At 32.7% G+C, this 13,329-nt stretch overlaps 1 protein-coding gene across 1 annotated transcript in view; it reads right to left on the bottom strand.

Annotated features, from left to right (window-relative positions):
* Window positions 1–2,096: 2,096 nt before the first annotated feature.
* Window positions 2,097–13,329, bottom strand: part of LOC111415112 (zinc finger protein 271-like) — a 29,128-nt gene continuing 17,895 nt past the window's right edge. Inside the window, exons 3-4 of the mRNA XM_071196331.1 lie at window positions 2,492–2,694; window positions 2,097–2,438 (exon numbers count right to left, since the gene is read on the bottom strand). Coding sequence (XP_071052432.1) covers window positions 2,284–2,438; window positions 2,492–2,694 — 358 coding nt within the window. The 3' untranslated portion in view covers window positions 2,097–2,283. The remainder of the gene's footprint in view (window positions 2,439–2,491; window positions 2,695–13,329) is intronic.

Raw genomic sequence — 13,329 nt, 5'->3', positions numbered from 1 at the left:
ATAAAGGTGTGTTAAGACATCTATGGATGTAAGTTCTAAAAGCAGCTATTTTATGTGAAGAATGATGGAAAGATGTTTGAGGAATTATAGCATCAGCCTGAGTAGGTTTTCTGTATATTTTGAATTCGATGTTATTGTTAAAATTGATAAGTGTTAGAGCTGGAAAGATAAGTTGTATGTCTTTTTCTATTTCAATAGAACTTTATATTATTATGGGGAGAATTAATATAATTATGAAAATCTTTGATATGTATATCGTTCTGGTTGTTCCAAATTATTAAAATATCATCTACATATCTACGCCAAAGTATCATATTTTTATTAATAGGATTGTTTGGACTGAGAATAGTGCTTTCCATATGGTTGAGAAAAATGTCAGCTAAAAGACCACTCAGAGGGGATCCCATGGGTAAACCTTCGTTATATTTGTAAAATTTATGTTGAAATTGACAAAAATTCTGTTCAGTATAAAATTGTAAATGTGGTCAACATCTTTTGAAAGAAGTTTATCCTTGATAATATCTTTAGTAATATTTAAAGTTTTGATAATTGGGATATTAGTGTATAAATTTGTAACATCAAATGATAAAAGAGTGAAGCTATCAGGTAGTTGAATGGTTTTTATATTGTTAATTAGATCAATTCTATTATTGACAGTGAATTTAGCTTTGAAATTAATTGTTTCCTTGAAAAATTGATTTAAAAATTTTGAAATTTTATAAGTACTTGAGTTTATAGATGAGATAATTGGTCTGATAGGGTAGTTAGCCTTATGTAATTTAATTAGTAACTACGCAAGAGGGATTTTAGGATTCATAGGTAATAGATTAAATGTATTTAAATTTTGTTATTTAAAAAATCAATAGATGATTTTATATTTTTAGTTTTCAAATGAAAGGTAGAGGTTTTTTTCTTTATATCTGTAAAATTGTTATTTGTAAAAAATTCTAATGCTTTGGAAATATAAGTTTGTTCATCTATGAAAACTAGGCCTGCATTTTTATCTGCATTGGTGACGATAATAGAATTAGATTTAAGTTTTTGTTTGATCTTTTTATATTCTCTAAACAAAAAGATTAAATTGCGTCATTTAGAACAATTTGAAACAGATAGATTCAAGAGTAACAATCCCCATTTAGAATGCCTCAACGATCAGGTCTAGAGTACAAAAACTCCTTTATATAAATTCCTAACTCATCCATTTCCCCAAAATGCAGAAGATAATGCATCTGGACCACGTTCATTTTTTGCACTTTTTGGGGTCCCAGTGGCCCCAAAAACTTCCATTTCTTATATCCCCGCTTCCATTTCTTATATATCTCCCTACACCCTAATCCTTTTCTCTCCCTTTTCCCCTTTGCAATTCTATGAGCTATAATAGCTTTATACCTCATAGAATGTAACTTAAAAATTTAACAAAAGTTCAATAAAAATTTAATAAAATTTATACAAAACAGAATGTCCATTTTCAAATATTTAATATTGTCTCCCAATTTATAACAATTTCAACGATTTTTTTAGAGTTAGAACGTTCTAAGTTTTTAAAATGTTACGTGGTTGTAAATTATACTTTAAACATTTATATTTTAATTTACTTTTTAATTTTAAAGAATGTTAACTTGATATTTTAATCTATTATTGTGTCCTAAAAACTGTAACTTTATTTTCTATTTTGTTAAATTTGAAATTCTAATTATAATTTTTTAATTTATAATATTATTATGATTATTAATTAATTATAGAGTCTCTGATTATCTCCCGCTATTAGCCGAAGGTAGTAAAACTCATGTTTATTATCTAATTAAAGACCAGTTTTGAAAGTACAAAAAACATTACATATTATTTCTCCTAAATACGAAATAAATAGGATCTTCATTATATGTATAAGTATTGTAATATGAGGTAAGAGCAACCACATTTTCAAATTATATTCTCTATATAAAACAGGATATTAAATATAGTAGTGCCCTCTGTCGTTGAATGGATTTAGAGTCTAGAGTAAAGTCATAGGGCTCGTCAACGCGTAAATTAGTACGGTAAAATTTTCCCTTGCATCTTTAAAAACAATAATAAATTTGCAATAATAAATAATTCTATAAAATTTAATAGATTTATTTTTAAAATCATCAATTTGGTTTGTATCTTATACAAAAATAGTTATTGTTGGGTAATAAAGAATCAATAAAATCAACGTTTCTTTTTCTCTTAATAAAGATCAACAACAAATTCTACTCTTACAAAATAATTATTATTAACATCGCTTTGAGGTAGAATTCCAAATAATTACTCCATTTTTACTTCTGTTTGCAATCGAGTCCCACGTAAAGCTGCTGATAGTATAACCGGTTCAGGTAAACTTACAGTTTCTGGTTCTTCACTGGAGATATCATATTTTTTCATAGGTGTTAATCGTCGTACATTTCCTACTATATTTAAACCTTAAATTAATCGTATTATTTTAAAATAATAATTTTAAGCCATAAATATTCACCATGGACGGATCTTTTATGTTGTGTTAATAAATAACCCATTAGAAATGTTTCCTCACAAAGATCACACTGAAATCGTTCACCTGTATGTCTTCGAACGTGCGCCTTTAAATCGTTTCCTTGGGCGAAAGCAGCAGGACAATATGTACATTGATAAGGTTTTTCACCTGTATGAGTTCGCATATGAACCCTTAAATTATAAGCTCTAAAAAAAGTAAATTGTATTTTACTATAATAGGTTATATGATCGGAAGGAGGAAGGTGCACGTACTGGGATATGCCGACGACCTGATAGTGATCGCGAGGGAGGCGGGTGAGAAGAGGGCAATGATGCATCGCTGGAAAGGTATTTTAGCCGGAAGGATTTGGAGGTAAACGTAGATAAAACAAAAATGATGAAATTCTGTAAAGAGGGTCGAAGGAAGACTGACGACTGGAGATGGGAGGGTGATGGAGGAAGTTAGGCAGTACACATACTTGGGGTACAGATTTAAAAAGAATAACAAGGAGGACGGACATATTAGAATGTTGGCTGCGAGGGCGAATAGGGTTATGGGACAGGTTTGGGGATGGGATGAGAAGATTTTTGGGAAAGATGATAAAAAGCGTAATGATGTATGGGGTGAAACTATGGGGATGGAAGGAGCAAGGGTTCTTAGAGGATGTGCAGACCAGGTACTGGAGGTGGGTTTTGGATTGGCAAAAGACTCCGGGATATACAGGGTGATTTATTAGCTCACCATCAAACTTTGACATATGATAGCTAATCTAATTACCAAAAAAAATATTAATGAACATATGTCCTATTTCAATTATTTACGAAATTATAACACTTTAAAGTTTTAATATCATATGTCAAAGTTTGATGATGAGCTAATAAATCATCCTGTATAGTCAGGGAAGAAATGAAGGTAGATAAGGTGAGAATGGAAGCGGGTAAGCGAGCGGTGCGTTTTGAGGAGTGGATGGAAGGTAGAGGGCATTTTAAAATCTTGGGGGAGTGCTACAGACAGACTGAGGCAAGTGGCGTTATAGGCAACGAGAAAAGGAGGAATACTACAGAAGGGTGATTTCAAGTGAAGGGGTATTCAATGGAAGAAGTGAACAGGAAAAGAAAAGAGAGGATTGAGATGTGGAAACAATTCAACAAGCAAGAGAAAAGGACGGCTGTAAGAGAAAGCAGGTACATAATAAAATTGTAGTAGAGGGGCTACCAAAGTACCTGCTAACGGAGGGGGATGAGGATGGGAAGGGGTTGGTAGCCAGGTTTAGGTGTCGGAATGAAGAAAGGGCCAACGGATATTGGATGGAAGATGAGGAGAAGGGGTGCAAGCTGTGGGGAGGGCTGGGAGTCTCTACACCATCTGCTGGTGGAGTGTAGTGAGTTGAAAGAGGAGGTGATGGATAGGAGACAGTTGTTGGGGTAGAGGGCGGAAGGAAAAAGATGGATAGGGGAGGTGGTGGCAGCAAGGTAGGCTTGCCAGATATCCCGTATTTTACGAGACGTCCCATTTTTCAGTATGACAATACGGGACAGAACATCGTCCCATATTTCGGTTTTTCGAGCTTTTTTGTTTATTCGTTTCGATTCGTATATCCTCGTTTTGTTGTGATTTTGTGTTTTGTTGCAGTGTAAAATGTCTAACTCGACCGCAGTCACAGTGTCTGACGATGAGAACAGTGGCAGCGAATCAGTTATTTCAAAAAAACGTAAACGCTTCTGCCAATACAAGCATAATTGGGAGACTAGTTATTTTTGGATAAAAAATTGTGAAGACAATGTGTTCAAAACTTTCTGCACATTGTACAAAAAGCACTTCAAAGTGGCCGGCGGAGGACTCAATGACGTAAAACAGCATGACAGAGGTGTCGAACATCAAAATAGGGTGAAACAGGTGAAAACCAACCAATCTACTGCGAAGTTCTTTGGATCCCAAGCGTGTACGTCATCATCGAAGAAAGTTCCTACAGCGAAACTTACAAACGTTTATCATAACATAGTGCATGAACAATCTTAACTTTCGTTAGACTGCACTAAACTGGCTTCGATCATATATGGACTCCAAAATTGCTGGTGACATAAAATTAGGAAGGACCTCTATCCATAAAAACAGCCGTAAAGAGATTGGTTTATCAAGACATTTTTTATTCAATAGGTACAGATGCAGCAAACCGCGGAAACATTAAAATGTATCCTTTAGTGGTATGATACTTCACATTACAAGACGGCTTGAGAAACTATTTACTGGATTACTATGAAGACGCAAAAGAGGCCTCAAACGATATACTTACAAATAATAAAAAAAACGTTCTCGTATTTTTCAAGTCACACAAAGAGAATAGGTGAGCTAAAGGAGGTGTTTCAGTTCATGGATATAGAATGCTCGCCCTTGCTTCGACATGTAACTCGATGGTTATCGTTGCATCCAGCAATAGAACGACTCTACAAAAATCTGACGGCTGTGAAATGAACTTCGTAAATGAACCTGACTGCCCAGTACATGTTCTCAAATATTTCAAGACTACTGATTCTGCGGCAATGCAGAATACCAATGAAGATGTGTTGGATGTAAAAATATGTTTGGCGTTTTACCACCATGTCCTAACAATTTTTCAAGAAGCTATACTTCAACTTGACCGTGCAAACATGTTAATATGCAGGGTGTACGGAATTATGGACCGTTTAAGGCAAAAACTGAAGCAACGTCTTGAAGGTGCTTTCTTTGGTATGAATATGCAGCAATCACTTCGAAAACTACTTAATACTGAAGCAGAAAAATATAAATCCATATTTCTCATCTGGTACAGAGACGCAATCAACTATCGTGAATCAAGAGTTGACTTTAACGAAAACACTAATAGTTTTTACTTGTTGCAAAAATTGACACTGAAGATTCAACGAAATTCTAGATGTTAGTATAAAATTAAAAGTTTATGTCTTTTATTTCATATAGAATTTAAGTCTAATTAGTTTCTGCTCTTAGCCAATCCAATCCAGTACGAAGACTTGGTTAAAATTGTGTCACAGCTAAATATAAATATCGACATAGATGTATTATATGAGAAGTATTCTGTGCTCAAACCAATTATATTTAAAGTATATAATTGCGGAAAAGGAGTGTAATGAAAATGCTAAAGTCCTCGACACCTAGATACGCATTCTAAAGTCAACAACATGATGAAATTAATGAAAACGATTTTTTTGGCAAACTACTTCAGTTTATGTTTTCGATCCCAACCTCCAATGCACAAGCTGAAAGAATCTTTTCCTTGTACGGAAACAACACTGTACAGGGTGGGCAAATTTGGGTGTTATTATAGGCTATCTCAGAAACTACAAGAGATACGAAAAAAAGTAGGTGCCATGTCCCGGTCTCTTTTTTCGAGACTAACCGAACCCCGCAAACACCAAACCTCTATCTTCTTTTGTTTTTAAGTTATAGCCAAACAATCAAATTTTCGTGATTTCAAACAATGCTCATATTTCGTTTATTTTTGAAATTAGAGAAATGGGGTTGATACGTTCTTAAGACACTTTTTTAAGTAGAATATACTGCCGTTGAAAAATTTTAAAAATATTTGTTGATTTTTGAGATACAACACAAAGTTGTATTTTTTTAAATACAAACTATACTTGATTATGATGGTAATAAAAAGAGCATATTTTTAGCTTTACAATGATGTATCGCATGTATGGTGTATTTGCGGAAAATAAGCGTTAATTTTCAATTTCAAAATAGTAAGCGCTAAAGTTCATAATTTTGATTATAGTAGGCGGGTTCGGACAGTAAATACTACCTAATTGCTATACGGTTTTGCACGAATATGACGGAAAGTTGGTCTTGTACCATTATGCAGGATAAAGTTGGTTTTGTACCAACGAATAAAAACTTTGAATAGTTGATTTAAATTTCTCAGTGTCTTATCTCTAACTTTGTTCACTAATAAAAAATGATTTGTAGATAAAGTTTGTTTATTAAAAATACAAGAAACGTATTAATTAATGAATAATTAAATATGAACAACAACTTCCGGAACTAAACAGTCATAGACTGTGTCATCTTCTTCTACTTACAACTTACTGGTTGTAAGGTTAGAACAGTTGGGTATCAAGGAATGAAATTTTCGGTAGTATCTTCCCAATTTTCCCCAACCATGAGATTTAGAAGTTTTTTTATATTAACAACTTGTTCTTTTAAAATTGGGTGAGATAGAGGAAGATTAGGGATCATAAACTGGGCAGCGAACTTTCCATTGAAACGATGTTTATATGGGATATGGAGCCTTATCTATTATTTTCAAAGAATAATTTTTTAATTTTATCGCTTTATGTATTTAAAGATAATGAGGAATTTTTAGCGGGAAACTCGTTTCGAAAAATTCATTAATGAAATGATCAGTAAACTCACGTTACTATAGTAACTAACAAGGGAAGTGTCACAACTGTGTCTCACCGATTTCGATGCAATTTGGTACAGTCATAGAATGGGCCAAAATAAGGTTCGTACATTTTTTTATACGTGCGGTAAAAGCCCCTGGGGCGAGTTATAGGGGTTGAAAGTTTGGAGAAAAAGTACGTTTTCACTTATATTTTAAAAATGAAAAGTGCTATCAAAATTTGGTAAATTGTAACTGATATTCATTTTAAAAGAGCTTTCTTTTGATGTATCACACATATACCAGAGGGTTAAGAAGGGCGAACTACCCCTATTTTTTTGGAATTATTTAAAAACCACCCTATCGATTTTGGCGGCATTAAGTATACTTCCAGCACGTTCAAAAATATTAGTTAAGGGTTTTTTCCCATTCGCTCTAGATCATCCCCAGCGAAGTTACGGGGGTTAACATGTAACCACTTTTCGTAAGAATGATGTGATAAAATTGTCAGGTATTTTGAAAATACTTTAACAAAACCGTAAATTAGTCGCACAATAAAATGTTTAATGTAAAATAAGGCATAATACACCATTTAGGGGTGGTTGGGGTTAACCACCCCCTTAAAAATTAATTCTATCCCGGGCATTACTTGTTGATTACGGCGAAATTTGGTACTGTGTTTGTTTTATATAGTTTATTAGTTTATTTTTATTCTACATAATGTTGCCAAAAATACACCTACCAAAAAAATTTTGGCACAATATTTGTTTTTTTAGTGCCGCTTGCTAAAGGTCATTTCTCAAAATAGTTTTTTCTAGTATAAAAGAACGTGTGCCCAGTGGGTAGATTTTAGTTTCAGAGCAACTGACAGAAGCAATGGTTACAATAAACCCAATAAACGTTTTAAATTTGCTAATGACAGTTTTTACTGTTATGAATATTCCCCAGACTCCTGTAAATGAAGCAGAAGTTAGTTTAAAAGAAAATATACAGCGTATTTTAATGGAAAGTATGGAAGACTACAATATGCAAATTGAAGACGAAACTGTATTAATTTTCGATTCATCCAATGGCATCAATGACGGTCAGCAAATTATTGAAGACCAGGATACAACTGACAGGTTTGTAGAAGATACTGATGCTCATTGTCCATTGAAGGATGACATCGACTACGAGTACAAATTAGAGGCGGTAAATTACTGGACAAGTGGGAAGAAAGGTTATTTGAAACTAGAAACCGTAAAAAACAAATACCGAAAAGTAACGTCAAAGACCCAATTGCACAGATGGTCTAAATATATTGAAGAAAGAGGGACATACAAAGAAAAATTAGCAGAAATTACCGAATTTGTAATTAATCAAGCGAGAGCCGCCGTAGATAATAAATTGCCACTACATGATATTGATATACGCAGATGGGCTATACAAGCTAGAAATGAAAAGAATTTATCTCCTCAACTGTTCAAAGCATCTCATAGCTGGGTGCAACGTTTTAAGAAAGCAAATCGGTTAGTAAGCCGAAAAATAACAAAATTTCTATCCCAAAAACAAATTGGAAATGTTGATCGAGTAAAAACTTTAGCAAAAGATTTCGTTAAAGAGGCAAAGCTACAAATCCAAATATATGGACCTGAAAACACCTACAATTCGGATCAGAGCGGTTTTAACTTGGAATTCCATTCGGGAAGAACATTAAGCGATTTAGGAGTTAAAACCGTAGAAAGTGTGGTCCAGTCGGTGTCATCTACAACGCACAGTTACACAATTCAACCCGTAATATCTGCTGATGGGAAACTTCTTTCTCCACTTTTTATTGTTTTAAAAGAACCCTCTGGCAGCTTTGGACCGAGGGTAGCAAATACAATGTTTAAAGCAGACAATATATACGTTTTGGCATCAAAATCTGGAAAGTTAACTTCAGAACACATGAAAAATTGGCTCCAAAATGTATATTTTCCAAATACTGGTTCTAAATCATTATTATTATTAGATTCTTGGAGTGGCCATTGTCCTGAAGTTATTAGTGAAATAACTCCATCAGGTACTAATTTTAAACATTTATCTATACCTGCAGGGACAACAGGTCAAATACAGCCCCTAGATGTATTTGGTTTCAGAATATGGAAAAATTTTATTAGAAGATTCTCTGATCAGATTATTCTTTACCAGTATGATGTCAATTTACATCAGAGGGATAACATATTAAAATTGCAATCGTTGACGCATAACCAGTTGGCTTCCCCTCGGTTTATAAATGTTTTTAAATACGCATGGTTTGCAAGTGGCTATATAGAGGAGAGACCAGACCATTTTGAAAATCCCGTGGAAGTTTGCTTTTCGAGTGAGAAGCCAACGTGTGATATCTGTGGGGATATAGCGGTCATAACATGTGCATGGTGTAAAAAATCCTTATGTTTAAAACATTTTTTCCACGACTTTCATTTTTGCCAACACTACGTAGAATAAAAATAAATTTAATATTGAAAATTAATATAATACATAAAAAACGTCAATTAGTAATGTAGAATAAACTTCTTTGGTATATTGAACTATTTTTTTTGTCAGTTGCTTTTTAACTCATAAATAAATAAAATATCTTATTTATCTAGTAGTTTTATATTTATTATTTAAAGAAAATGAGGGTAGTTTACCTCGTGGAACATCGATAGATAGATTTTTAAAAAACAATACCACAGTTACGATGGCAGTTTTCATCTTCGAGGTATAAACAAAAAACTACCCCTAATTTGTAACCCTTATAACCATTTTCAAAAATTTTTACTTCAAATATAAAACAAACACAGTACCAAATTTCGCCGTAATCGACAAATAACGCCCGGGATAGAATTAATTTTTAAGGGGGTGGATAACCCCAACAACCCCTATATGGTGTATTATGCCTTATTTTACACTAAACATTTTATTGTGCGACTAATTTACGGTTTTGTTTAAAGTATTTTCAAAATACCTGACAATTTTATCACATCATTCTTACGAAAAGTGCTTACATGTTAACCCCCGTAACTTCGCTGGGGTTGATCTAGGGCGAATGGGAAAAAACCCTTAACTAATATTTTTGAACGCACTAGAAGTATACTTAATGCCGCCAAAATCGATAGGGTGGTTTTTAAATAATTCCAAAAAAATAGGGGTAGTTCGCCCTTTTTAACCCTCTGCTATATGTGTGACACATCAAAAGAAAGCTCTTTTAAAATGAATATCAGTTACAATTTACCAAATTTTGATAGCACTTTTCGTTTTCAAAATATAAGTGAAAACGTACTTTTTCTCCAAACTTTCAACCCCTATAACTCGCCCCAGGGGCTTTTACCGCACGTATAAAAAAATGTGCGAACCTTATTTTGGCCCATTCTATGACTGTACCAAATTGCATCGAAATCGGTGAGACACAGTTGTGACACTTCCCTTGTAAGTGACATTTAACATTTTCCTCGCCTACTATAATTAAAATTTGGAATATTAATCATTAATATTTTAGAATTAAAAAATAACGCTTATTTTCCCCAAATACACCATGCGTGCAATACATCATTGGAAAGCTAAAAATATGCTCTTTTCAGTAACACCATAATCAAGTATAATTTGTATTTAAAAAAATACAACTTTGTGTTGTATCTCAAAAATCATCAAATATTTTTTAAATTTTTCTACGGCAGTATATTCTACTTAAAAAAGTGTCTTAAGAACGTATCAACTCCATTTCTCTAATTTCAAAAATAAACGAAATATGAACATTTTTTGATATCATGAAAATTTGACTTTTTGGCTATATCTTAAAAACAAAAGATAGAGGTTTGGTGTTTGCGGGATTGGGTTAGTCTCGAAAAAAGAGACCGGGACATGGCACCTACTTTTTTCGTATCTCTTATAGTTTCTGAGATAGCCTATAATAACACCCAAATTTGCCCACCTGTACATACATGGATCAAGAATCGAAACAGATTAGATATACAAAGTGTGAAGGCAGAATTACAAATAAAAACAAACTTTAATCTGTCACGCAAAGACTTTTATAAATATATTTTAGAAAACGATGCAGCTCGTAAAACATCTAAAACCTGCCAAAAATATAAATAGGTAATTCTCAAAACTAAGTAATTTGTTTATGGAAAAATGAATTCACTTTATGTTACATAAGTGTACATAAGTTATGTACTACAGTAGTACTACCACTGTGGTACGCTGAGAAATTTAAATGAACTATTCACAGTTTTTATTCGTTGGTTCAAAACCAACTTTATCCTGCATAATGGTACAAAACCAAATTTATTCAGTCATATTCGTGCAAAACCATATAACACATACTATAATAAAAATGTTGAACATTAGCGCTTACTATTTTGGAATGGAAAAATAGCGCTTATTTTCCGCAAATATACCATGCAAATATATCCATCATTGGAAAGCTAAAAATATGCTCTTTTCAGTAACATCATAATCAACTATAGTTTGTATTTAAAAAAAATACAACTTTATGTTATATTTCAAAAATTATCAGCTATGTTTAAAATTTTTCAACGCCCAGTATATTCTACTCAAAAAAGTGTCTTAAGAATGTATAATATTAATAAGAGCATTTTTTAAAATCACAAAAATTTGACTTTTTGGCTATAACTTAAAAACAAAAGAAGATAGAGATTTGGCCTTTGCAGGATTCGATTAGTCTCGGAAAAGAGACCGGGACATGGCACCTACGAGTTTTCTAAAACAAAAGGGCAGTCATTTTTCACAGAGTGAATAATAGCGGTGAATAATCATTATTCACGGGTAATCAACTTAACAGACTAATAATTGGACCGCGTTATACATCACTTGACTAAGCGACATTTTATCATTTTTAAAGATTTTCATGCTCTTAGAAAAAATGCAGAATACCGAAAGACCTAAAATACGCTAAAATACGCGATTTCAAGTCCGATTTGCACCATACGTCTAAGAACCGTCTTAGATACGACACTTATATACACCAAGAAATTCTACTATAGAAAAAATAGATGAACCTACAATTTCGGACCAGTGTCGTTTTCTAGATGTTAGCATAAAATTACAAGTTTATGTCTTTTATTTCATAGAGAATTTAAGTCTAACTAGTTTCTGCCCTTAGCCATCTTCAAACTCTCCACAAATAGATTAACATCTCACATCTTATCCATATTACAAACGACAGCGGTAGGTAGCGCTAGTTAGCATAAGATATCATTAAGTTGCATATTTTTATTGCACTAAAACTAGCACTAACACTAGACCTAGAACTAGATACTTTCTAGTTCTAGGTTTAGTTTTAGTTCTAGTTTTACACTAGCACTATCACTAGAACTAACACAAGACCTAGAACTAGAATCATCATTCGGGTTTAGCCGTCTTGAGAGACGTGCGGCTAAATCCGAATGTTTCTAGTTCTCGGTCTAGTGTTAGTTCTAGTGGCAGTGGTAGAACGAAAACTAGAAACATTCGGGTTTAGTCGTGAAAAAAACTTGCAGTTATCAATGTCAACTTTAATTTTATTATTGTATTCGTAATCTTCATAAACTAACCTTTAAAGTGAGTCCAAACATGACGCATTTCTTTCAAAAAACCAAAATTCGAACTTTCAACTATTAATTTCGACATATTTGTTAACTTCATAAAAAATCATTTAAAATGAGTCCAAACCCGATATGCTTAACTTTGACATTAATGGAGATACAATCACTTCTGGTTTGAAACGTCAACGTCAATTTTGACATATTTATCATCTTCATTAAAAAACCTTTAAAATGAGTCCAAAGATAGCACTTATCGCAAAAAACATAAAAGTTAGAATAAAAAACATTAAACCCGAAGTTAACAACAATGAAGATAGCAATTTAATATTAATACCAACCTTAATTTTTAATTTTTTTTATTACATTTTTATTTTTGTGACAAATACAATTTATAAAAACTAAGAATATATCAAAATGACGACATTTCAAACCGGAAGTTGTTTATATCTCGAGTAATATAGGAATTAAGCGTATCATGCTTGGACACATTTTAAAGGATTTTTCACGACGATTACAAATATGTCAAAATTAACGTTGACATTCTTAACCGGAAGTTGACCATAACTTCATTAATATTGAAGATAAATATGTCGTGTTTGTATTCATTTTAAAGGATTTTTAATGAAGATTGCAAATATGTCAAAATTGAGGTTGACATTTTAAACCTGAAGTTAGTTATCATATAATAGAAGTTTTATAACTGAAGTTAATCTAGTGTTAGTCACATTTCCGCACATTCTTTTTATTTATAACGTGTTTTTTGGGTCATTTCACATTGATTAAAAAAAACGGTGATTTTTAAGCCACATGATGATTCTTGAATTTTTCCCAAGTTTCTTAATATTTCTTTTGTTAAAAAAAAGCGTTCAATTTTAAACTGTAAACTTGTAACACTTCGTCCTTAATTTCATTTTACA

This window comes from Onthophagus taurus, chromosome 6 (assembly GCF_036711975.1).
Source record: "Onthophagus taurus isolate NC chromosome 6, IU_Otau_3.0, whole genome shotgun sequence".
Lineage (NCBI taxonomy): Eukaryota > Metazoa > Arthropoda > Insecta > Coleoptera > Scarabaeidae > Onthophagus > Onthophagus taurus.
The sequence above is the reverse complement of the archived record's forward strand: the minus strand, read 5'-3'. Positions and strand labels throughout refer to the sequence as shown.